At 42.9% G+C, this 26,935-nt stretch overlaps 1 protein-coding gene across 1 annotated transcript in view; it reads left to right on the top strand.

The window, feature by feature from the left end:
* The first annotated feature begins 5,782 nt into the window (after nucleotides 1-5,782).
* The window catches only part of ITIH5 (inter-alpha-trypsin inhibitor heavy chain 5), a 49,587-nt gene continuing 28,434 nt past the window's right edge, over nucleotides 5,783-26,935 (top strand). The window contains exons 1-7 of the mRNA XM_054399678.1: nucleotides 5,783-5,902; nucleotides 9,567-9,611; nucleotides 14,207-14,370; nucleotides 15,500-15,607; nucleotides 17,010-17,260; nucleotides 17,735-17,737; nucleotides 26,440-26,609. Of these exons, the coding sequence (XP_054255653.1) occupies nucleotides 5,783-5,902; nucleotides 9,567-9,611; nucleotides 14,207-14,370; nucleotides 15,500-15,607; nucleotides 17,010-17,260; nucleotides 17,735-17,737; nucleotides 26,440-26,609 (861 nt within the window). The remainder of the gene's footprint in view (nucleotides 5,903-9,566; nucleotides 9,612-14,206; nucleotides 14,371-15,499; nucleotides 15,608-17,009; nucleotides 17,261-17,734; nucleotides 17,738-26,439; nucleotides 26,610-26,935) is intronic.

The following is a 26,935-nucleotide window of genomic DNA, read 5'->3' as shown; positions in this document are numbered from 1 at the left end:
GTTCTAATGTTTGATAACCCTTCAGTGAAGAAATTTTTCCTGATATTTATTCTAAACTTCCCTGGCACATCTTGAGGACACTTCCTCTTCGCCTGTGGTTTGTTAACTGGGAGAACAGACCTGCCTCCACCTTGCTACAGTCTTCTTTTGGGTAGTTCTAGAGTGTTAAGTTCTCACTTCAGCCTGCTTTTTTCCAGGCTAAACAACTCCAGTCACTCCTCATAAGACTTGTGGTTTAGATCCTTCACCAGCTTTGCTCCTTTCCTTTGGACATGCTTCAGCACCCCAATCTCTTTCTTGTAGTAAGTGGCCCCAAACTGAACCCAGTATTCAAGATGTGGCTTCATCAGTGTCAAGTACAGGAGGATGATCCCTGCTCTAGTCCTGCTGGCCACAATTTCTGATGCAACCCACAATGCTGTTGGCCTTCTTGGCCACCTGGGCACGCTACTGACTCATATTCAGCCAGCTATTAAGTGAAGTATCATAATGACAGGTAGGATTGCCCTTTCTTATATATATTCTTATATTATATCTTATATCTTATATAAGATCTCCCCTTTTAGTCAATGGATATAAATCAATTTTTTTTTTTCTGACCATGTGGCACCTGACACTAATGACCTGCCACACCATAGAATGGAATGAATTCTGCCCTTGTTTGGTCCAGTTTGTGCCATATACAATATAAGGATTCCAGTCAGAGAGCTCAGAGGAAGGCATGAACTCTGGGGAGATCTGTGCTTCATCAAAAGAATCCTACATGCTGGAGTATGCTGCTCTGCATTTATCACCATTGTAAAATATTCCAGTAGAGAGGAATCTCAGCATCAAGATCCCAAGCATGCTGCTTCAAACAGGAGGCTGTCTGAGAGCTCTGTGTTACATAAAACATCCAGGCTGGCTTTAAATCATGTAGTGAAGGGACTGACAATCTAACCATATACCTTGGACTCTGTATTTACTCAGCCTCTTAGATAGATTTTGCTCAGTACTATCCTGTAGCCTGTAACCCTCAAAGTATTTAAGTTCGCTATGCCTTCATGAGTGGGATCAGAGCTATGGCTATGACAGGAAGAGCAGACCTGGGTCACTCAGTCTCTCCTTTTGGTGGTATCTACTATAGGGTTGCATTTTCTGTTCAAGCTGAGTTCTGTTCACACATATTCCCCTAGTTCACAGTGACCAGTCCTTTCTCAGAAACGTAATGCTTAAGGTATCTGGGACTCTAGACTGGGAAGCTATCACTGCTGCTCTGAACACATGAAAATGTCTCTTTAGAAAATAATTTAATTTAAAAATTGATTTTGTAACCACTCATATCAGTCCTCTTATAACCACCAAACTCTGTTGTTTTTTTTTTTTTTTTCCCATACAAATAAGGAGATTGGGAAATCAGTGTGACCACTAGAGGGCATGAACTACTCAACTATGCTGCGCAAGAGTGTTAAAAATGATGACATTTCACAAGGAGAAGGTGCAGAAAATATATGGGAGGACCAAGGGCTGGGGATACTCACAGCCCTACCGTTTGCTATCAGGTTGTGCGAACTTCCCCAGAATTTCATGAAGAGGGCAGGCTCTTGGTAAGGTGTTTTCTGGCATGTGGCCATTGGGCTGTTTCATGAGTTGTTCTCTCATGGCTGGGATTCCTCTGAAAGGAAGTTTTCATGCACTGTCTTCCCTGAAGCACTTGGAGTTATTGCTGGAGAGAGTCTGTCCCACTTAATAATTAAATGGTGCTAACTTAGTTTTCAGCTGGGGAGAAACACTCTCATTTCTGTCTTTTATGAGACAGCTTCCCCTTCCCATATTGAATTTCTTATCTGAAAATAGAGACAGAGGCAGACATCCCCAGCATCAAGGCCATTTGGCAGAGACTTTGGGCATATTTTATCAGAACAACACCAGATTTTGAAGTTCTGAAATGCTCTGCTGGTCCATTGTGAATGCAACAACAGAGAGATCAGCAGCCTGTGGGACCCCAGAAAAGACCTTTCAGGAACACAGGTCCCATGCAGATGTTTCAGAGGAGAATTATTAGGTTAAGGAAATATTTAATGTAATTCCCTGAACTTCACTGTAATTAATTGAACCTCTGGACATTTATCTATGTCTATGTATCCCTTCGAGACTCTTGCCATTTTTTGATCAAATTCCTGGCTTTGAATGCCAGAAAGGTCTACTCATTGTTAGTGCTTTGGGTAGATTTGGTTCCTGATTCAGATACTTCTAGTTGAGCATTTAATGTACATGCCTCTGCATGAGATGGAAGTCTGCTATCCCATTCTTCTACCTAAAGGAAGAGAGGACTGGAAACCTTTATGAATTCATGAAGCTATAACCAATGTTATGACCAAAGGCAGCTCTGATCTTGTTCCCTCAGCTGCAGTCCCTCTGCTTTTGATCATTTTCTTCAACATCAAGACTTCCTACAGGGTTTATTTAGATGGTATGGTGAAGATGAGGAAGACTAGTCCTACGCATGAGCATTGCATAGAAAAACAGAGTGATGCAGATGTGTGAAGACAGAGCACCACCAAGGAGCATATGTTTATGTGTCAGTACAGAGATTCCTTGACACAACATGATCTGTTCCATGCAAAACGTGTGTGGAAGCTCAGCTGTCAGATCATGCCTCTCTCCAATGTTTCTGCTCATGCTGGCCGCAGGCATGCCAGGCAATTTAATTTGCAGAGCTCCCACCCAGAGAACAGCTGCTCATCTTGCTAAGTCAGCAAAAGTCATCACCAAACATGTCTAATGTGAACACACCTGAGTAACTGCTTATCTTGCTCTCCAATGGTATCCTCAGAACAGTGTCTGAAGATAGGAAATCCTATTCCAAGGAGAAGGAAGAGGAGATAATGTGAGCAATTAAGACCCCAGGCTTAATTGTCACTCACCACACCTAATTGCACCTGAACCGTGTTCAAAAACACCTCGGTCTTATTTAGCTACGTGCTGTGTCCTTATGTTCCCTTGCTGAGGAAAGCATGAGCAGAAATATTTGGTCCTAATCACATTGAGAAGGGCAGTGCTTTTCCCAGCTCATTCTTCATGTTTGTTGGTTATAGTCAACCTGTTTTAGGCTCCTGCTTTGTTCTGAATATCGTCCTTTTGCCAGATGTGCTTAGAATCTGCTTTATTGGAATATCTTTGCATCGCCTCACTGTTTTGGTTTGCTCTGGCCCTCATTTTCTCACCTGTGCAATGAAAGAAGCAGAGTGGCTGGAGAAACAAGCAGAATACTGATCAGGAGGCAAAGACTGCTAGCCAATGAGATCTGGATGTTTTTCCAAATACCTTCTGACTATCCAGTGCTTATTTCAAATTCATAAACAGAAACAACCATTACCTCTAGGGTTAGCGGGATAGTTCTGACTTTCTGACAGGGATGTCTTGGTCTCCTCTAGATTTTCCAAAATATTAGAAAAATCATCCCATATGCATTGTTTTAAATGGGCATTGATTGCATTTCTAAGTAAATGCTGCAAGTATTTCATTAATCTATGTTCCCTGATTAGCGAAATATGGACTGGGCAGGTTGAGGAGCAGTCCACACTCATGTGAAGGCTGCATGGGAGGCTGCAGCCCTACTTCTCATTCTACTCCAGTGCACTTTTATGTGTGAACTAAACAAGACATGCAGAAGCTGAAACAAACTGGATCCTGATGAAAAATAATTCAAATTTTCTCTGTGTCGTTAAAGCAGCTCTCAGCCTGAACCATTGTTTGGAAGTATTTCTTGATTCCCAGCTGAGTCTTTGTGGCATCTTCCATTTCGTTTTGCAATGGTAAGGAGATGAAGATAAATCCTCAGCTATCTTCTGGCAAGGGTCAGAGCAGCAAAGCAACCATTTGGGGTGTTTCTGGGGCCCTAAAGCATTCTGCTCCAGCTTCCCTTCATCTTTCTCCCACCATCTTCTCATTTCCAGCCCTTTGTCATTCCCGGTAGTAATGCCCAGCTTTGCAGTTCCATCTGGGACATGGTCACTGCAGAGGGGGCCTGGCCAGGTATTTGGTTCTTTCCCTCTTGCTGGCAATGCCAGAAATGGCCCACGTGTGAAAATGGTGTGGAATACTAAGTCTCTGCCATCAGTTTCCTAAAGGGGAGTTCCAAAGGTGTTCCTTGCTATCCCTTTCACTTATTCCAGCTCCCCTCATCCATTCTGAATTGGGAGCAAGCACCTTCCTGCCCCTTTGTCACACATGCTAGCTTTGGAGGACATAACGCTTCCGGGACATATGCTCTTAGTGAACATATGCTTTCAGGTGGATTCACATGTGCCTGTCCAGAAAAAGAAAATCCGCCACCCAAGTATGTGTTTGTACATCCCAGCAAGGTTGTAGAGACATTGAGCCACTCACTGCCATGGACTGGAGCTGAAGCAAACCATCTTCAGTCCCTGATGACCCAGACCTCGAGAGAAAAATATAAAGCAGTGGTTTGAATTCTGACAGATTTGTATGTACAGCATCTAACACCTGCAAAAAAATCCCCTCCCTGCCAAAAAAAAAAAAAAAAAAAAAAAAAAAAAAAAAAAAAAAGAGGAAATTTGGGGTCTGTTGGATTTAAGAAGTTACTGCTGGCACAGAAAAATGAAGTCATAAATGCATCTCATTTGAGGTTAGGTGAGGGCTGCAGATGCAAGTTCCTGAATGCCTGGGGATGAGATGTGCCTGATCTATGCCAGCTGGCACAGCCGTGGCTGGAGGAACGTTCCTGGCAGCTGAGCCATGGGGACCCAGCGTGCCCAACCAGTGTCCACCTTCACCCTGGAGCTGTTCAGCGAGGAGAGGGGTCTGCCTCTGGGAAATGGAGAAAAGAGCAGAAGGCTCACTCCAGCTTTGCCCAGATGAAAAACAGAGTCCAGGTGATAAGAGAGAGGGGTGAAAGTATGTGTCTTGGCTGCCTTTGCCATTGGGGAGGCACCTAGCCCCCGGCAGGGTGCCAAGGTGAGGGTGTGGAGGGAGCCCTGCCCTGCTCTGTGATGGTGGGCCCTGGGGCAGCTCTCAGGAGCAAACCAGGACTCTCCAGATATGGTAGCAGGAGAAGCTGTCCCTTCAGAGAGGGTGAAACCAGAGGTTTTACTCCAGGGGTTTTACCCCTTCTATGTAAAACGCCAGCATTGAAGTGTGTCCTTGGATTGTGCTCCCTAAGGCTGTGGGCAGGAGGGTACTTCTTAGTATGGACTGTGGTGTAAGCTGTCCAGACTGACCCTATGAAGTGACATCCCAGCAGTTCAACACATTCTTCAATCTCCCACTGGCATTGGGCACCCTTCAGGTGGGCAGCAGCATGTGCTAGTGGCTGTCTTAGATCTTGCCTCAGCACCCAGCCAGGTGGAGGAAATGTCTCCTCAGCCTTTTTTTCCCCGGGTGAGTGCCACCACGAAGTTGGGGCTCTACTAGTGCCATAGCAATGGGCTGCAGCACCTCAGGGACCCCCAGTGCCACCCATCTCTGCTGCATGAGGCTAGATGAGAGCTAAGGGGAGTGTTGACAGGAGCATGGTGGTAGGTCGTGTCCAGTGGTCCACGGGACCCCCAGCTGAAGGGATTAGCTGCGGGATGGAGATCCTGAAAGTATCCCCTGCAGCCCGGGCAGCACGGGAAGCCTCCCTGAGTGGAAAAGGGGCTGGTCCTGAGCTGGGAAGGAGGAGAAGAGGGTGGGTCGTCTCCTGTCAGCCTCCTCGCAGTTCGTCCAGCAGTGCAGGCAGTAGCTGCAAGCAGTCGGGCTTTCCTCTCACCTGTGGGGCAGGAGCCCCGGCCCCTCCATCATGATCCTTTGGCTGTGGCTCTGCTTGGGCTTCTCCACCTCGGCGGAGCAGCCCGACTCTGAGCTGATGGCAAGGTACCTGGAAGAGAAGCTGTTGGCAGACTACAGCATCATGGAGCAAGTAAGTTTTAAGGCGGTCATCATTCGGGAACATCTGGTGGTCTTGGCTGGCTTGTCCTGTCTTTAACCATCATTATGGACACGAAGGACAGTCTTCTACAGCGGCATTTGTTTCACCTGTCCCTGCAGCGTGCCCATGGCTGCAGCAGCAGCTCAGCTCCCTGGGAGGCTCCAGCAAGCAAGGTTGTTGTTTGAGGTGCTATCCAGGAGAGCACCGGCACCCTCCTCTGATGAGTGCTACTGCCAGGGGATGGGTTCGAAGCTGACACCCTCATGGCTCTGCTAACGAGGCATTTTGCAGGGACAAGGGAGTTAACACAGTGTCCTGGCCCCTCGCCAGTCTGAGTAATTCAGAGTATTTCAGGCTCGGAGCAAAGTTTTTCTGCCTATGATCTCTGTTTTATTGTGCCTGATTTTTAATGCTGGATGAAATGAACCACATGAGTTTCAGTTTGTAGAATGCTTCTTGAACAGGATAGGAAAAAAAAATGTGCAAGAGGGCTGTTAAATTGTGTTATTGTCCGGCTTAGATTTGCTGGGGAAATGGGACTGAAAGGGCAATGAACTTTTGGCAGGTTATCAAGAGAGTTTGGGCAATGGTTTGGGAGGCTCTGGTTTAAAAGACTGAGATTCAGATCTGCGCTCACATCCTTCAGGTCCGTACAGGTACCATGTGTGACTTTGGGTCACTTAAGCTATCAGTTTTATGAATTTGAGTGGCTCTGTAGTATCTGAGACATTTGTCTGGGACTGGTGCATACCATGCAGGACCTATGGAAGACTTGTGTCTTGCTGGAGGCCAGGTGAAATACCCTAGCACATATAAAATGTCACTGAATGCCTGTATTTGGTATCTTCTACCACATAGTAAGTGGGTAGAATGAGATTCTTCATATTTACCTGACTCAGGGGCTGGTCATTCAGTCACTCCTCCCACCTAGAATGGGAATAATCTCTCTCCAGAAGTGCTTATATCTCTCCCTTATGTGGATGTTAGGAACTTTGTGGTCAATCCTGATTCCTTGTTGAGAAATTCAGCCACAAGAAACCATTGTCTTTTGAACTCTTCTGTCCAAATGATGTGTAAATAGAGGTGGTGTCCTAGTCCCCTGGGACAGTGAAATCTAGAAGGCATCTCTCTGTCTTCAATGAACACATAAGACAGGCATTTTCATAAATCACAATACTACATTAAAACACCATCTCTAACAGATTCAGGAAAGTGTGGTGTCTGCAGTAATTGTGCATTACTTGTTGACTTTTACAATGGTTGATGTTAACCTGGAAATTGCTCCATTAGATTATGATGGTGAAGCTGGCTGACTCAAAACCACTTGATGGACCAATCAGTATCATAAACCTTGCAACAATTCTTTGGCAGTAGTCATGAAGTTCTAGCAAACAGAATACTGTTATCTGATGATCCTTAGTTATTCATCAATGTCTACTCATTATCCTCAAGAACTTGGAAGGTAGCTTTTGAAAAACCGAGCCATATAAAACCTTATGCAGATGAGCAAGCAAATAAAATGTGTATGGTGTATGAGGAAAGATAAAACCAGCAGCCACATTTCCAACTTCACCAAGTAGTCAGTAAAAACCTTTCTGTTCATTCCATATGGGATGACAGGTAGATTTGTTCTAAAAAGTAATACTATAGTAAAAAAAAAGTACCAAGGAGGACTGATCGCTCATCTGTACCTCTGCTCCAAGCAAGACCAACTTCACAGATGTTTGTCTGGCTTGTTCTGCACAATTTACAGTGATGGAGACTCTGCAGCCTCTCATAGTAGGCTTCTGAGGTTGTACTTGCCTGAGATAACAGATCCAAAAAGAAAGTTTCTTCCAACATTTAAACCGCAGACACTATCCCCTCCCTCTCCTCTCTTGCCCTCAGGAACTTCCAAAGAGAGAATTTTTTCCTTCGTTCTGATTTTACAAGATGTTGGATAAAATACTGCAGAAGCACATAATCAAGATTCTAGGAGAGGGGACTTCAATTTCTCCACTGGGCTTTCCTGAGCTTGTCAATGCATGATATAAACAGACATCAAATCATCTCTTTAGCAAGGACTGTTGTTATTCCAGTGTAAATCAACAGAAAGGGCAAATCAGGTAAAAAAATACCACTGCATTCCATTGCTCTCTGGAGTTTCACCAACATTTGGAGAAGTCACTTGGCTTTCCTCATTGACATGAGATTTGTGTTTTCTGTTTTGGGGAGGGATTTGATTTGGGGATGTTGCTATGCTGAGGCTTACACCACATGCAGGGAAGAAGTCGGAGGAGTTGTTGTGAAGGGCGATACAACGAGTGTGATTTTGTTGTCATAGGTGAGGCACTTTGTTTCATAATAAAATCTGTGGCTGCATTAAAATGTCTTTATCCCTGTTTTGCACCTAAATAGTGCTTCTCTGTTGCTGCTCAATAAATCCACAGTACCTGTGGAGAGCTTTTAGGCAACAGATCTGCTGTTGAGGAAGTATCAGTGAATCTGAAGATATAACATCACTTCAAACAAGTCCTCCCTTGAAACAGGTCCACACATGCAGCAGAATGGGGTTTTGCTTGCCAAGCCGCACTACGTGGGTGCTGGGTGTGAAACTGGTCACCATGCAAGGAGTGAAACAGCCACACCATGCTGAGCTGACGACATGAGGTGACTGAGTTTGTCATGCCCTCAGCCCTCTGTCTGCCCAATGGCTGTAACCCACAATGAGTGCTGAGCGCTCTTGCATGGACAAAGACCACATCCAGACTGGAGAAGGGGCTTTGTCTTTTACTTACCCAAGGATGTAGGTGGACCCTGTGTGACATTTGGTGAGCATTGGAACCATTTAGCAGCCTTTCTCATCGTATGCTGTAAACCACAAAGATAATCAGAAGGCTTGAGGTCTTGAGCACCTCTCTTATGAAAACAAGCTGAGTTGGGGTTCTTCAGCCTGGAGAAAAGAAGGCTCCAAGGAGATCTTCTTGTGACTTTTCAATTAAAGGCAGCCTGTAAGAAAGATAGACAATCTTTTCAGCAGGGTCTGTTGCAATAGGATAAGGGTTAATGGTTTTAAATTAAAAGACTTAGACTAGATCTAAGGAAGAATTTATTTTCTTGTGTTGAGGGTAGTGAAGCACTGGCACAGTTTTTCCAGAAAGATACTCTATCCCTCGAAACATTCCAAGTCAGGTTGTTTGTGATTCTGAACAACTGGATCTAATTGAATATGTCCCTGTTGACTGCAGGTGGGTTAGCCTAGATGACCTTAAAATATCCAATACAAAACATTATATGATTCTATCATGCAGTGAGACAAAGATGGTGACAGAGAACCTTTGAATGACTTTGTAGGAAGCTATAAGGCAATGCACTTCCAAGACACAGCACTCACAGCTAGGGCTAAAGACTAAGGTTCCTGTCTTCACAAAATCTCTGGGCAAATAACATTTTCAAAATACACAGTATCTCCTTGCCCGTGGGAGCTGCATTCCACTACTGAGCTTTGATCAATGGGTCTGTTAATATAGAAGAGATTTAGGTTTTAATTTTAACCAGAGGAACATTTGAACCTGGCTATGGGTGACCAGGCACATAAACCCATGTCTGGATTTAAACAAGAGACATGTCTCCTGTAAGGTGACGAGGCTCCATTAACTCCTTTAACTCTTTGCAGGTTGCACGCCGTGTTCCAAGGCAGGCCAAGTTTTTGCAGAGGCTGGTATGTATCACACTGTCTTTATTTTACATCATGGGAATGACACTTGATTTATGTATATATGTGTGTGTGCATCTCTGCCCAGAAGTAAACTTTGTCAATGGGTGATGGTAGGGTGAGATTCTAGGTTAAAAAAAGGAAATCTTCATTTTGATCAATGCAACAGGTTCTCCTAATACTTCCCAATCCATCTTCTCAAACCCAGATTTGGAGAAAGAATATCCAATGTTAAAAATCTTAACACAAGCCTGATGAAATCTCATTGCATTTGAAGAGAAAAGGAGAGTGTGCTTGGAATTTGGAGGTCCCTGTTGTTCTCTCTCTGAAATTTATTGAAGAAAGGAAGAAAACGTGAAAACCAATGTCCTTTCTGCACAGGAACCTCAGCTTTGCACGTACAGCAATCTGTGAGATCTGGCTGTCTTGCTGCACTGAGAGCTGAATGGCTTAGGTCAAACATTTGGCTAAAGTGGCAGCCAGTGAAATTAATGTTCAAGGCCAGTTATTTCTCTGGCTTTTCTGAAGGATGGGAGCTCATTTCGCACAGTGAGCAGCCGTTACATGTTAATAGCTTCTGGTCCCTTTGATCTTTGATGGATTTGAATCAGCAGCCTAGAGGAGAGCAACTTGCAGTTTTATTACCAGTTTATTACTTCTCATCTGAGATATGGTCCATTTGTTTTGATGAAAGCAACTGATAGAGATAACAACATGGAGTGTATTTAATTTATCTTCATCTCTCTTCCATCTTTCCAAACATTTGATGTAAACAAGCATCAAATAATTTGTTTCGCAATTTCAGCTCCCAGTTCATCATAACAAATCAGGACACCTTCATAAAGCATCCAGCCAACCTGCCTCACCGAAGTGTGCTAATCTGCCACCTGAGCTTTATTTTTAATAGGGATAATAAATTACAGCAATAATACGAAACAATTTCTTTTCTTTGTTTTCCCCCTTTATTCTGCCTCTCATCTTCTGAAGACCTTAATAAAAAGTGGCAAAAACAAAGAGTCATTTGCGCAGCTGTTAAGTCAGAGCATCAGGCACTGATGGATTGTGCAAGAGCTCCAGGGAATGCACAGGAATTGTGGACTGGAACTTGGGCTGCCTGCCAAATCTGACCTAGCAACCTGTTTGGAAACTGCTTCTACCCTCATGGTTTATATTTTCTGTACACAGGGAACGGCAGATCCCTTCCAGGGATGGGAAGATGAATCAGCTCTTTCATCCTTAGTTGCATGTGATGCTTTTATTCAGTGCATGCTTTCTCCAGTGGCAACTGCTAACCAGCAGGAAGAGGGAGAGGTGTTGAATACCTTTTTAAATTTGTCTGTGAGGACGTCAGAGCTGGAGCTTTTTGAGTGGGACAGAGAGATATGACAGAAATCACCTGAAGCCATCCGATAGTAGAGTCAGCAACAACTCCAAAGCAATATGGTTCTTCATATAAAATATCAGTAAACTGTGGAACTCCTTATTACAAGATGCTGTGGACCCTAGAAAATTTACAGTGCATAGAAAAAGCAGCTGTGTGAAGTCATAGAAGAAAAATCCATAGTTTTACTGAGCACAAAAATACCACCCTTGGCTCAAGCATTCTTTCAGCCACCAATTACTGAAAGCAGAGGGAATATTTCTGGGTAGGATCAGTGCAGGTTGGACTGCTCCTAAGCACATGCTATTGGTCTCTGCCAATGATACTCTATAGGGTTAAAATTCCTTTTGTTCTCACCCAATACAACCATTCTGATTTTCTTGTTATAACAAGCGCATGCCCTGTATCATATTCTTACTTCAGGAGAATCCATCACTGCATACATGGTGTTAGTCTCAGTGTCAGATCTGTCACTGCAGAGCCACTTGTATCTCAAGTAAAAGGCAAAGGGCTTGATTCTCCTTTGTTGTTAAACTGTCAAGTAACCTTGAATCCTGAGCTTATGATGAAATGTAAAAAACATGGGAGTGGATGCAGATCTGGAACCAAAGAAATTTTTGTAGCTTCAGATTCTTTCCTTAATTTTTGTTATTAAGTACTCAATATCTCTTGCTATGACACAGGCAGTTAGTGATACGGAAGACTTAATGAACCATCAGCTCATTATATCTGGAAATGTTCCTCCAACACTGCTTGCAATCAAAACTTCCCAACCTCTCCACCTTCAGGATAATACTAATGGCCTAAGAAGTGGACATTAGAGCTGACCAGGTGTGTTCTACTACAGATCCATCACACAGAGCCATCTGAAATCTGTGACATGAATCACACGCTAGAAATGCTGATATCTTGCCATTGTGCTCTGTGTGAGCTGAGCCTGTGCAGAATGTACATGAGCATAGAACACATCACAGTCCTCAGCTGTTAAAGATATTATGATTAGGTTAATTTGAGACACATTTATCAGAGCCTTTCCAGCCCTCAAAAGTGTAGCCAGAAGAGGCTTTATTCCAAGCCTATTGACAGTTTTGTGTTTGTTTCCAGTGGATCTGCATTCTTCTGTCTGCCTGAAACTCACTAGCCCAGCATCTTGGTTAGTTGGATGCTCATTCATTACTGCATCTGATGCCATCTACTACTGCAGAAATGTTTCTGTTTGATACTTGCTCGTGCAAACATTTGCTCCTTTGTAAAACAATTTGTCAAAACTATTTTTGTTCAGAATGAAAAACAAAAAATCCTGGAAGTGCAGCACAAGATCATGTTCTTGTCTTCAGAAGTCTAATGGGACTGTGACTTTTTATCAGCCTCAGTAAGAAGATTCTCAAGATATTTTGCTTAGTGAAGTTGCTCTATATTTGCAATGTATCTCTCCCTTTACCTTCCTTCTGCTTTTGAGGATTTGATCTTTGACTGTTTAAGGCAACATACAGATTCTTTTTTTTTTTTTCTTCACATGGACTGCTTATAGTTAAATACACTGAAGTCTTCCAGGAAGAAATCTGTTGAGCTCCATGGAGATGTTGCTGTCAAAAAACACATTAGACTAGAGAAATGCTCCAGCTCAGGACTTGTACACAAAAACACATTGCCAAGAAGCAGAAATTGGCTTTCAGCTTCCATTGCTACATCATGTGTCATTCATTGCAGTCTCTGCTGCTTCTCTGTTGGAAGGAGTCCAAGGTGGGCTAAAAGGCTTAAAATATTTCACTTTAGACGTCACAGTGTCAATGTTTCTTATTAAATATTTTCTGTCCATTGCCTGAGACCTGCTGGATGGACTCTCAGCAGGGGAGGACTGAGCTGACTCCACTGACAGCATTTTTTCTGTTGATGTAACATATGGATCGGATTATATGATGTAACATATGGATCGGATGCTGCTTCATGCAACAGAGATTTCAGTCTCATGCTTTTCTTCCCAGGCTGTAGTCTTAATCCTGATCTTCTCAGGATTGAAGGGTGCAATTTAGAGTATAGGTGGATTTGCACAGAATCAATAAGGTTGGAAAAGACCTCAAGGATCATCAAGTTCAACCTGTCACCCAAGACCTCATGACTACTAAACCATGGCACCAAGTACCACGTCCAATCCCCTCTTGAACACCTCCAGGGATGGTGACTCCACCACCTCCCTGGGCAGCACATTCCAATGGCCAACCACTCTCTCTGTGAAGAACTTTCTCCTCACCTCCAGCCTAAACCTCCCCTGGCGCAGCTTGAGACTGTGTCCTCGTGTTCTGGTGCTGGTTGCCTGGCAGAAGAGGCCAACCCCTACCTGGCTACAACCTCCCTTCTGGTACTTGTAGAGAGCAATAAGGTCTCCCCTTCTCCAGGCTAAACAACCCCAGCTCCTTCAGCCTCTCCTCGTAGGGTTTGTGTTCGAGGCCTCTCACCAGCCTCATTGCCCTTCTCTGGACACGTTCAAGTATCTCAATATCCTTCTTAAATTTGAGGGGCCCAGAACTGGCCACAGTATTCGAGGTGTCAGTGTGTTTCACAACATAAAGGCTGACATGCTCAGCTCTCATCTTTCCTCATACATGAATGCTTAAAGTATATATACTTATAATAGAAAAAATACTTATAAAAGCTTATCAATATCTAAAGGGCAGATGCCAAGAGGATAGGGACAGACTGTTTTCAGTGGTGCATAGCCACAGAAAAAGGAGCAACAGGCACAAACTGGGAAAACTTCTTCACTTGGAGGATGACAGAACACTGGAACAGGCTGCCCAGAGAGGTTGTGGAGTTCTTTTTCTGTGGAGATATTCAAATCCCACCTAGACATGATCTTGTGCAATGTATTCTAGGTAAACCTGATTTAGCAGGGTGGTTGGACTAGATGATCTCTTGAGTTCCCTTCCAACCTCTACAGCTCTGTGATTCTTGGACCCAATGCTAAGCACTGAAGAATGGCCGTAGCCTGTGCTCTTATGTGTGAACAAAGGCAGTCCTACATCTCTGGCTTATCATTTGCAGCTTACCTGAAATTTTGAGGGCAAGTCCACCTTGCCTGCTGCTGACTGCTTTTTATGGGGGAGCCTAATACTAATAGGGGGTGATTTGCTTGAGCATATTAAGTGTTAAAGCCACTGAAACAGCGAGGGGGGAGTTATCTAGGTGTCATCGTTAATAGGTAACCTTGTGATACCTACAGGAAACTAGGCCTCGGATGTCTGAGTTCACTGTGAAATCCACCATCATTTCTCGGTATGCTTTCACCACCGTGTCATGCACTATGGTGAACAGTGCATCTGAGGCACGTGAAGCTCTCTTTGAGATGCAGATTCCAGCTGCAGCCTTCATCTCCAACTTTACCATGTAAGTAAGTGATGCTGACAACGGTCCTGCCATCCCACAGGCTGCTTGCTGAGATCTCAAGCACTAGGTAGTCTGCACTAGAGCTGTACCAAGACCTTTCTGCATTTCTTCAGGAAAAACAAAACCACACACATGCTGTGCTCCACCAAAGAACGGTCACAGACCCAAAACACAGAGCAAGTCTCTGGATGATAGGCTGCTAAGATGCAAGCCCTCAATATGTATTTCAATGTCTTTTATTTTAGTGTCTTTTAACAACTTTGTTTTCCTCCTCTCTGATTTGGACCCCCAAAAAAAAAAAAATCTCTCCCAGTCCTCAGAAACCTTTCTAATTAAAGTTTCAGCAACTGGCACATGGTAGTTATCTTGCCAACTGACCATGATTCTTAAAAAGCCCCTTGTTCCAGATACTGAAAATAGAGGAGGAGGAGAGTCAGCTCCAACTAGCAGATAGGTTGACACTGCTGGAGGTGCCAGCCATTCTCTGCATATGACAGAATAAGCTGAGGGTAACCAAGCTCATACTGAAATGACTCACTAAGGAATAAATTAAGCTCTTAGTCTCAAAACCATGTTTGCATTGGTCATGCTCAGATCCACCCTATGGATAGATATTGGGGCCACAACGTTGAACCAGACCATAGCAAAGAGAGGACTAGTTCTTTTAAAAGAACTTCTATTTGGACTGAATAAGAGAAAAAATAGTCTTTTGCCATTGGCCAGACAAAATATATGTTAAGAGCTGCTTCTTCATAGCATCCATGGTCCTAAACTCATTCCCAGGGAGGAGTATTTTACTTAAGGAGCAGTCATCCTGAATGTTGCTGTGTACATTGACACTGATGATAGAACCAAAACCAGACACAAAAAGGTTTTTGTTGGGGTTCTTGACAATTGATTTGCTTTCTGAATTGCATCCTTTTGCTTTGGAGATTGCCTACTGGACTGGCATTTTAGAAAGGCAAACTCCTGGACTAAGAACATACTCTGCTGGTAAAACCACTGAAGGAACTTCTAAGTTGGGTTCTGTCTCAGCGATCTGAGTGGACTCTAGAAGAGTTGCACCAGCAGCACACTTATCTTGTCTGTGGATGCAGCGTGGTCATGCTGACATCTCTGGTCTCTCCAGGAGCATTGGCAACAAGACTTACTATGGAGAGGTCACAGGGAAAGACAAGAAAAATAGCAGTGATGACCAAGCAAGGCACAAGAAACCTCCAAGTCCCACAGATGGGAGGTAAGTGTTATGTATTTCACTGTGTTCTCAGAAGTGGTATATTCTCCTCTTGTCTTTATTTCAATTTCTTTGGTATAGCCATCCATGGATTTACAGGAAGAAAGAACTAAACAGAGTGATTTTTCACACTGCCTGGTGCCATTTCCATACTCCAAGTCATGTAAAATTGCTTGTGGCCTTTTCTAGCCTTGTTATACAAGATTTTCTCTTTCCAGATGCTCCAACATATTCTTGAGAAGGAAAGAAACTTTGTTACCTTCTGAATAGGAAGCAGGGAAATTAAGATACACAGAAATTTAGTGAGTTGCAACTTCAAGACTACAAAGTTAGCGGTAGAACTAAAAGCAGCCTTTACCAGTGATGTTTACTTGCCTTGTTCTCAGTGCTTAACTGTGTTTAGTTCTTTTGGCCAAGCACTGGTAGAAAATCTCATCCTTTAATGATCTAAAACCCTGTATATTCATCTGAATGCACTTATTCAGCATTCTCTGATTTCACAGGTGCTTGAAGTCCCCCAAATATCTCTCAAAGACAGGCACTATTGGATGGATTCTGCTGCTATGGAAAATCGTGCAGTATTTTCAATTGTCTGGGATAGTAACACTGTTCCAACATGAACATATGAGCATAAACAACTAAATAAATGATTATTTTCATACCAGAGAAATGAAGAACTGTGTGGAAGGAGGGGTCTGAGAAAGCACTGAACTCGTGAATGATATGTGAAAGGAGAATAAGGATTTTTTATTTTCTGTCTTCAATAGAAAAAATAGAGAAAATTAAACTGATCAGATGTGTGGTTCAAAATGGTCATATAAATTGAAATTCTTGCCACTGCATATTGTATATGCTAGACTTAATGTGGGTTCAAAAACAGATCAGATTAATTCATCGTAGGAAAAATCCATCAAGAGCCTTTAGCAAGGGATACTGTGTCAGGATCCAGACACAGACTTGCAGAACCTGAAAGAGTTCTATACTTCTCTTGAAGCACTGCATTTCTCTTTTCACACCCTGTTGCACCCTTTTCTGTAGGTGACTACCACCTGTCATTGTTAAACCTCCAGTATGACTCAGGGATGTCATTCCAAGTATCTTAAAGGCTAACATTGAAAAACGTCCTCAGTGTAAAAAATCAAGAAATCTCCTCTGTCTCTGCTCCATATTATATGTGTCATATTCCTCTCCAAAAGAACTCATCTCATCCTTTAAGACTCTTCCTACAGTGGAAACCCCTCCTAGGTGCTCAATGTTTTGTGAAGCATTAGAGTGTTTCCTTTTGTGCTGATTTCACATATTCAGTGTCAGGAAATAATTTCACTGAACCAACAAAATCCAGATTCATTATTCACTGTGTGTGATGTACATGGGGTGTGAAAGTATCTTTGGATTTTCCTTCCAGGGAGAATGGCTATGAGACATTCAAAGCCTCTGTCTTCATTCCTCGCAAGATGCAGGCCAAGTTTCTACTGCATTATGAAGAGCTGTTGCAAAGGCGACTGGGAAAATACGAGTACACAGTCAGCATTCGGCCCCAGCAGCTGGTGGGGAGGCTACGAGTAGAGGTGAACATCCTGGAGAACTCAGGCATAGTTTCACTGGAAGTGCCTCCCCTTCGAAACAGCAAGCATAAAGGCAACGGAAAAGTTGAAGGTAAGAAGAGGTTTTGTGACCCATGGTTCTGTTACTCGTTGGGCCTTAATCACTTCTCAAGAACTGGACTGACAGTGCTGGGAGTTCTCCAGGTCAGTCTTGGATGATTGTGTAGAATGGGGTTTCATTCACTTCCCCCCTGCATTAAAGAAAACCCCAAAATTGTATTGTCTACAATGAAGAGTAAGTTAGAAACTAGAGGACACATTTCACGAAGGCACCAAGAAAAATGAATGTTAGCAGCTCATTAGGCATAAATTATTCTGTGGACTTCCAACTCTAATTTTATTTAGAAAGACAGATTTTTAAATTTCCCTTCTCATCTCTTGCTGCACTCAATGCATGACAGATACATTCCCCAAAAGGGACGACTGCATTTGATGAGAAGCAAGTCTCTAAGCATTGCAGGCCACCAGCAATTCCTGTTTAGAGGTCTCTCATTCACTGGCAGGGCAATCTTCAGGTTCATGAAAGCTGGTATAGTGGCTACAACATGGAAGGCCAAGTTGGATGGGACTTTGAGGTGTCCCTGTCCATTGCAGAGGGTTGGAACTAGATGATTATAGAATGGTTTGGGTTGTAAGAGACCTCTAATGGCTGTCTAATTCACCCCTATGGCAGCCAACAGGAACATCTGCAAGTAAAGCAGGTTGCTCTGAGCCCCATGCAACGTGAACTTGAATGTTTCCAGGAATGGGGGCATCTACCACCTTTCTGGGCAACCTGGGCCAGTGTCTCACCACCCTCAGAGTAAGGGATCTTTAAAGTCCCTTCCAACCCAAGCCATTCTATAAAAGGGAACAATGAACTCTCTGAGGTTCAGTGGTGAGAATTTAGCCTTGTGGCAAATGGCTTTTGTTCTGTTTTCTGTAGGTGACTGTGTCCATGTGGTATCTGTGCATAACTGTGTGAGAACTTTGAAGCTTCATGAATATAGGGCTGATCCTACTCAACAAAATGAGAATTATTATTTTTATTTTTTCTATTGTTTTTATGAGCTTTCAACTGAACCTTCAGGCCTTGTGCTTAGCATTTGGGCAGGCTCTTCCCTGGCTCCACATCTCCTGGGAAGCGTTTATTTTAAGTGAATTGTTTTTTCCATCCACCCATGCCAAGGCAGATAGGAAATCCTGCATTTTAGAACATGGGAAATTCCAAGAGGAAAACCCATGTTTTGCCAAAGCACTAAGTGCAGTCTGAGTATCTCCACTTACCCTCAACTCTCCTTGCTCACTGCTCAGACAATGTAAAGGTAATTTTTCTAGTGTAAACTAACAGTGAGGAGCACAGAGTACTGTGATGGCTGCATGTTGATAAAAAAACCTCACCAAAAGAAGAGCATGAGCCTGACCTGGAAGCAGGATGTAAATCCCTGTGGGACTTGATCCTGAATTACTATCGGTGACATAATGTCAACAAAGTCAGTGGAGCTGCTCATGTCTGCCAAGACCCTAAAGCATGTTAACATGGAGTCAGACCAGTTGCTCAGAGTGATCCTACTCATTTAATCCAAATCAAGGCTCTCAGTGACTTGGACTAGCTTCACGTCAAGGCTCATACAGCTGATTACTTTTTCTGCTGTACATCCACACACTGTGTGATGAATGTACTCTGCCCTTCATCAGGAAAGTCAGGAAGCCTTTTTCACCTATCAGGGAGTATTACAGTGCATTGTGGCATACAGTTTCTGCAAAACATCTGGCACTGATCAAGGTCAGAGACAGAACAAGCAGAGCAGACTTCTGGTTGGTCTAGAGCAGTATGGAAATCCCTGTATGTAAATGCTATACAGGGAAGACTCTCATAACTTGCTCTCCAAGCACTGATCGTTCTTGGCATTGTGCTTCAGATTCCAACAGCTCATATTAAAATGGGCTCAAGCTCTAGGATTCCATAATCCTCCCTAGACAGTAAAATGTATATAAAATAGGCGTCCCATTGCTGGGTGGGTAATGCAACCAAAGCTCAGTTTCCCTGTGCTTTAATCTTGTTCAGAACTCAATTACAGATCTTTTCTATGTGGAATTACTCTATACAGTTGGTGAAAACTGTTTGCTGTGATGGAATCACTGCTGTGGAAGTCATTTGAATTCCAAACACACTTTCAGGGTCCATCAAGGGCAGTCAGGAGTGGTTTGTAATTCTGCCAGGTCAAATCTTTATTGGTAATCAGGTGAATGCCACTCAGATGAGTCTATAGTGTTGACGAATTCAGGAGGTTTGCTGAGCTTCCTTATGATCTAAAGCAAGATGAAGAGATTAGGACACTACAGCAGCCAGACCAAAAGAAAAGAAAAAGAACTGGCAGATGGTCTCAGAAGGCTCTAAGATAGGTCTTGGAGAAGAACTGCTTGTTTTGGATAGGAAGAATTTATTGCTTATGGCCTCTTCTGGCCAACAAGATCAATCACAAAGATGCCCATAGTATCTCACAGTTAATGATAAAATGTGAGATTTTGATATGTATTAATGAATTACCTAGAGAGTATTGGGTGAAAAATGTAGTGTGACATCAAGTCATGAGTTAAATGGTAGTCTGGGTAATGTGTCCAAAACACCACCAATCTGAAACCATTGTTGAGAATGAGACGTAGCTTCACAAGTAATTTAGATACTTTTTTCTGACTGACCTGGATAAGAAACTGCTTTATTTTTTTACTGAATACTGGTGCTGAAGACCCTGTGTAGGATTGGCAAATTAAAAAAATTAAAAATCGAGTATGTTTGGCCTTGGAGTCATCCCCACCTCCAGACAATGAGAACCAACAACAACTGAAGTTCATAACTGAAATGGAAATCTGTTGTAGCAATAAATGCTGTAAGTAAAACTAATTAAAAAATTATAACAATAATTTAGAGGGCCAAAAGTGGAGGAATGGATGATCTACCTTTATTTTATGGACCAATCTTCTTACATTTCTAGTGTTTTCTACATGCTCTCCATAAAGTCATTGTACCATGCAGGAGCCATAGTAGAAAAAAACATGTCTCTATCTAATAGTCATTCAGGATTTGCACTTTTGCAGCCAAACTGCTAGCATCCATACAGTTTGTGATGAACAGAAAACATAAAACTTGAAGACCTGTCTATAGACAGAAGATATCCTTTGATGAGGATGAGTGAAGGACACTTCTTTTTTTTTTTTTTTCTTCCCTATTTATAAAGTAATAAAGAAATCACAGCAGTAAGAGTGGAAGCAGTTAAAGAATCCAGTTCTGCCTGGTTTTGGCTGCAGGGGAACAAGATTTAGTTCCACAAACTTCCAGTGATTTATGAAAAGTCAAGCTGTGCTTTGTTATAGACAGAGGCTCTTGGGAAGTTCTGCATACATCCTCTGTGAGTATGGAGCAGAGACAATGTGATGAAAGATCTTTCCAGGATATTTCCTTTGTCAGCAACTCCTGTGCACACAGTTCCATCTGGGACTTATATTTTTCCCAAAGGAAGATATTAGGCATGTGAGTTCTGGAAAGTGAGTTTTGGCATGTGCAGGTGATGTCTTTTTTCACGTGCAAACCCCCAAACAGGAGACGCTGATGTCAGTGGCGCTGATCTTCTCTGGTGACCTCAGAATGGAGCCATTTTCTACATCAGAATAGAATCATTGTTTTGGTTGGAAGAGACCAACTCTTAACCCCGCACTGCCACTTCTACCACTAAATCATGTCCCTAAACACCACATCTATGCATCTTTTAAATACCTCTAGGGGTGGTGATTCAACCATTCCCTGGGCAGCCTGTGCCTGTGCCATTGCTTGGCAACCCTTTTGGTAAGGAAATTTTTCCTAATGTCCAATTTAAACCTCCTCTGGCACAATCTGAGGCTGTTTCATCTTGTCCTATCATTTGTTACTTGGGAGAAGAGACCAACATCCACCTCACTCCAACCTCCCTTCAGGTAGTTGTAGAGAGTGATAAGGTCTCCCCCAAGCCTCCAGGCTAAAGAAACTACGTTCCCTCAGCTGCTCCTCATAACTCTTGTGCTCTAGACCTTTCACCAGCTTAGCTGCCCTTCTTTGGACGTACTTCAGGACCTTAGTGTCCTTGTAGTGAGAAGCCCAAAACTGAGCCCAGTATTTGAGGTGTGGCCTCACTGGTGTTGAGTACAGGGGGGCAATCACTTCCCTCCTCCTGCTGGTCACACTATGTCTAATACAATGTCCTACACAGCATCTTCAGGGATGATTGCCCTCATTCTTTTCCTCCAGTGCAGCAGTGTGAGAACTACTCATGGATTTGAGTAGGGAGACACTAGGCTACTTGGGAATGATGATTTCCTTTCAAAGTCACAGCTTTCAGAAAGGTTTTGATTTCTTATCACAGCTGTCTAGAAATTTCCATGTGTCAATGGAATATGAACTTTGCACCCTGCTTCTGTCAGTGTGCAAAATAATTTGGATTTAACTGTTCATTTTGTGAGGACTACAGTTTCATAAGAAAAAATGTTTTTTTCTGCTCTGTTTATTTCTTTAGCTGAATTTGGCAGAAAGTTTTTCTAAAGGCCTTATTAACTACCTCAGTGTTATCACAGACTAGCTGAAGTCTTTGGAGCTCGTCCATGCTCCGTACTCTGCAATCACTCATAGATTTTCCTCTCTCAGCCACTTGTTTGAGAAGAACTTGGCCAACAGAGTAATTGAGATCCAGATATTAAGTGTTGCCTAAAGAAGAAACCTGGGGGAAGACATAGGAGTTGTATTCAAATAAATAAATGTCTGGAGCAAGGAGGAAAAGAATATTGTGCTTTCTGGGTCAATAACAGGAAGAACAAGAACTCCTATAAACCACAAAGAAAAAGTGTAAATTAGACACTGAAAATGTCTAACAGTGAATAAGTGAAGCTCTGGAAAGGACTGGCAAGGGCAGGTACTGAGTTTCCATTACTGGACATCTGGAGTGTCTCCAGGTCATGTCATAAACCAAGTAGGAAGGTATTTGGACTGGGAACAAGGGAAGTATTAGATAATCTGTCTTCCAGACCTGATGTCTATTATTCCAGAGGGGAGGGGGGGGGGGGAAAAAGGAAAAAAAAAAGTTATTTTGGATCTTTTCTGCTAGATTATTTTTTGGTTTTCATCCCTGCCCTAGAAGTAGGAGATGAATGGCTATGAAGAAGATGGCAGAGCTCCTTCAACTATTCACTGATAATGGCTATGTGAATCAGCCCTTGGAAACCTCCTCTCCACGAGTTTCCAGAGAATCATAGAATGGTAGGGAATGGAAGGGACCTCTGGAGATCATCTAGTCCAATCTCCCTGCTAACACAGCTACACCTATATCAAGTTGTTTATGTTAGAGAGGATGACAATTCTCACCTCCAAAGAGTGTTTTGAGGAGTAATAGAGGAACGCAATGTGATCCACGTGATTCCATCTAGATTTCACAGTGCTTTACAAAACTGCACACATTTGACAGGATTTGACAGGTGGGGAAACTGGGGCATGGAGTGGTTGCCTAACTCAGCTAACTTCAGATAGTCAGAAACCATAGAAGTGCCAGGAAAGGAACTCATGCTGTTGTGGTGCACAGCACATTGTGCTCACCCATCAACAACCTTGTGGCACAGAAACAAAGAAGGGAAATCTCAAGGCCACGGGCACAAGTTTGTATGTGCTTTAAGTATAAGGGAAGAGCTTCTGTTTCCAGTGTGGGACTGACTTTCACCAACCCTGATGTGATGTGGTCAGGCAGTCTAACTGACAACCTCACTTGCTTTTCAGCAGTTGAGGAGAAGTAATTTGAAGCCCTCAAACAGATCAGAAAATATAAACAAACTGTTGAGCCTTTTCTAGGAGTTCTGGGAATTTCCCACACACTGACAGATAAATGGGTTCTTGGAAGTAATAGAAGACAGATGGAAAATCCAGGAAGGCCAATACAAGTGAATCTGACACATTGTGTATTAGAAACATCTTACATCTGTTGATGCATCATATCAGGGGGCAGCTATAACAGTAAAACCAAATCAAGATGGAGATAAAAATCTTACAAGCCTATTGATTTACAGCTTTTCTTTGCCAGGGCAAATCTCAAAAGTACACAGATCTTAGAAGAAATGTCAAAGCTCTGGGTAACCATTTTGTGAGCCCCTTTTAAATCTGACACCAGTATCCTTAAGTGATTTCAGTGTATTGGCCTGGACTTCTCTTCCTGTTTCTCTCAGGATGTGTGGGTCAGAACTGGAACAGTCAGAGAAACCACAAAACAGAATCATTTTTTGACTTCACTGAAACCGAGTACTGTCTATCATTCAACCTCCTTTGGTCAAGACTTGCTGATGAGCTTGTTTCACATTCCAGGTTCTCCAGCTAAATTTTTTTTTTGGTGTAGAAATTTGACTGATGGGGAAACTCTTCCCTGCCTTGATGATATGGTCTTGAGCCTTGTCTATTCAAATGGATTCACAGAACAGCTATAAACGTAAAGCCAAATCAACATAGAAGTAATGTCCTAGAGTGCTGTTGATTTATGACTGACTTCAATTTCTTTGCCAAAAGGAGTCTAGATTAAACATAACATTTTAGAGTAAATGTCATAGCTTAAGCTAATAGTTTTATAAACCCATAAGAATCTTAATTCTGGCATTTCTATGGACCTGTGAGAAGTCAAGTGAGTTGGGTAACCACTCCATGCCTCTGCTTTCCTACTCGTTAAATGGGCATAATTGTATGTATCTGACTATGTACTTCACTGTGGGATTTAGAAGTGTGATGGATTGTGTTCAGTGTTGTATATACATGTCATGCTGCATTACTATACTGCCTCTGAAGGCACTTCACAAAGGTGGAGAAATGTCACTCTTCTGGAGATTGTGTTGTAGAAACTGCTGGAGAGGAGCCTTTCAAGGCTGCCTCCACCTTGTCACTGTGATCAGTATTGTTCATGGGGTATAGCATATAACTGAAATCATCCTAGAGCAGATGTCTGTGTCTGGCCAGCTGTATCACATCCTAATCTCACCTGACACTCTTGGCCTGATCTTCATTGAGCATAGAAATTTTCTAGGAGATGTAGGTACTTTTGCTGTGAACACCTAAACCAGAACTGAATTTCATACATTTGCCAGTCTCTTCTTCCAAGTAACAAGTGATAGGACAAGAGGAAATGGCCTCAGGTTGAACCAGGGAGGTTTAGGTTGGACATTAGGAAGAATTTATTCACAGAAAGCATTGTAAAACCTTGAAACAGGCTGCCCAGATAAGTGGTTGAATTATCATCCCTGGAAGTTATTAAAGGCTGTGTAGATGTGGTGCTTAGGGACAGGGTTTAGTGGTGGACTTGGCAGTTCTGGGTTAACAATTGGACTTAATGATCCTAAAGGTCTTTTCCAGCTTAAACTATTCTATGATTCTATGATAGTTTCTTTTCCCTGCCATACCACAGACATCTAGGGCCATCTTTGGCAAAGGCAGCTCATTTCCACCAATTTTAATCAGTGCATGAGGGGACATAATAGAATGTGTTCAGGTAATCACTGTGGGAGCACTCAAGAAGAACATTAACTGAGAATCTATTTTGATAGTTCCGATAGTTAGGATAAGAAGGAAAGTTCAACCCAAATCTGACTTTTGGTCAGTCTTATGTAAAGGTCCTTAAGGAGTTCAGAGAGACTGAACAGTTGGAACAGCGGAAGAGAGTAGGGTAGGATTTTGTCCACGCAGAGTGACAACAAGAGTTCTGCATATCCATCAATTTCATGAAATGAACACAGCTAGCAAGACAAGCAGAGGTTGTGACTCAATGCCTAGGTTTGCTTTCCCTGAGATGCCCTCTGAAAGGCACATCTCTCTTCATCGACTCAGGAATGGTTGTGGAAGGTTAGGGTGAGATAAATCTCAGGGAAGTAGTTTGCATGACTACACCAGTAAGCACTGGATTTTGTCTCAGTAAGACTGAAATTCCAGCACACTGGAATTCCAACAATTCCAACAAATTCCAACTACACTGATAAAACTTTGCCGAACACAAAGGCAGCTATGCTGACTTGTTCTGATATAGACGTTACCTGGAGACACTTGTCAGGCCTAGTGATCAAATAATGAGATCAGTTCCACCTCACATGTCCACAGTACATCTGAATGAGCTGCATCAAGAACACTTTAGAATCCACAGGGAGAAATAGAATTATAGAATACATTGGGTTGGAAGGGACCTTTAAAGGTCATCTAGCCCAACACCCCCTGCAGTCAGCAGGGACATCCCCAATTAGATTAGGCTGCTCAGAGCCCCGTCAAGCCTCACCTTGAATATCTTCAGGGATGGGTTCTCGGTTCTCCACAGCATCCCTGGGCAACCTGTTCCAGTGTTCTACCACCCTCATAGTAAAGAAATTCTTCCTAATGTCCAATCCAAATCTATCCTTCTCTAGTTTAAAACCATGCTACATGCCCTTGGAAACAGTCCTCCCCAGCTTCAGGTCCTCTTCAGCTACTGGAAAGCTGCTACAAGGTCTTCCGGAGTTGCCTTTTCTCCATGCTGAACCCAAACTCTCTCAGCCTGTAATCTCAGGAGAGATGCTCCAGTCCCCTGATCATTTCTGTGGCCCTCTTCTGGATCTTCTCCATCAGGTCCATGTTTTTCTCACATAGAGGACCCCAGAGCTGGACACAATACTCCAGGTGAGGTCTCACCAGGGCAGGGCAGAGTGGCAGAATCACTTCTCAATCTGCTGCCCATGCTTCTTTTGATAGAGCCCAGAAAGTGATTTGCCTTCTGTGCTATGATTCATTTAATCCTAGAGGAAATGCTTCAACAGTTCAAGTGAAACCTACTTGAACTCACTGCTGGGATCTGAGGTACAGGATCTGTGTTCTAAATGTCTAGAGCTGGCTGGTATGAATATCACAGGCAAGTCTGAAGTTGTGTGTTCATTATATACAGAAAGTAATGAAGTGATATGGAGAATATCTGGCCTTTGAGTTCTCTGACCTCCAAAGAGAAGCAAGCACAGAATTTTTGCCAATTTCTATCCCCGATAATTTTGCAATGTTGGTTTCAGTTTAGAATTAGAGGCGAGGGGTTATTAAGCTGTTATGTTTTTGCTGGTGAGCTGACCCTTTATTCTCAGTATGTAACTATGCTAGTTGACAGGACTCCATGGTCATACTGTGTGTGCTCTGCTCAGACATCTGTAAGACAATGGGAAAAACTTGTACTGTTGTGTTTTTTTTCTCCACAGGTGATGTTTCTCCTCCTCCTTCTACTGTAATTGGACATACCAAAACCTTAGCCAAAGTTACCTTCAATCCCAGTGTTGTTGAGCAAACCAGGATTGCCCGAAATGGCATTTTGGGAGACTTCATAATTAGATATGATGTCAACAGGGAGCTGAGTATTGGGGATGTCCAGGTATCGTATGCACAGCTCATCTTTTCTGTTTTCTTAACTATACCTGAGATGGTTTGGTTGTCTTGCATGCTCCAAATGTCCCAGAAAATGTTTTCCAAGTGAAGGCTGCTTTTCCATCTTGTAAGGACTATCCAGAATAAAACCAGTTGGTTGACATCCCCAAGATGGACTTAAAACCTGCTGATACTTGCTTTGCTGAGTTTCTTTTTTGTATCTGATTTTCAGTTCCCCGATATACAGCTGTATATGTCTGGATACAAGGCCAGTTCCCCAAATGCATGTTGTAGTTCCGATCCCTCGGTACATTCACTATAACCTTACTGCCT

Source organism: Indicator indicator, chromosome 3 (genome assembly GCF_027791375.1).
Source record: "Indicator indicator isolate 239-I01 chromosome 3, UM_Iind_1.1, whole genome shotgun sequence".
Taxonomy (NCBI): domain Eukaryota; kingdom Metazoa; phylum Chordata; class Aves; order Piciformes; family Indicatoridae; genus Indicator; species Indicator indicator.
The sequence above is the reverse complement of the archived record's forward strand: the minus strand, read 5'-3'. Positions and strand labels throughout refer to the sequence as shown.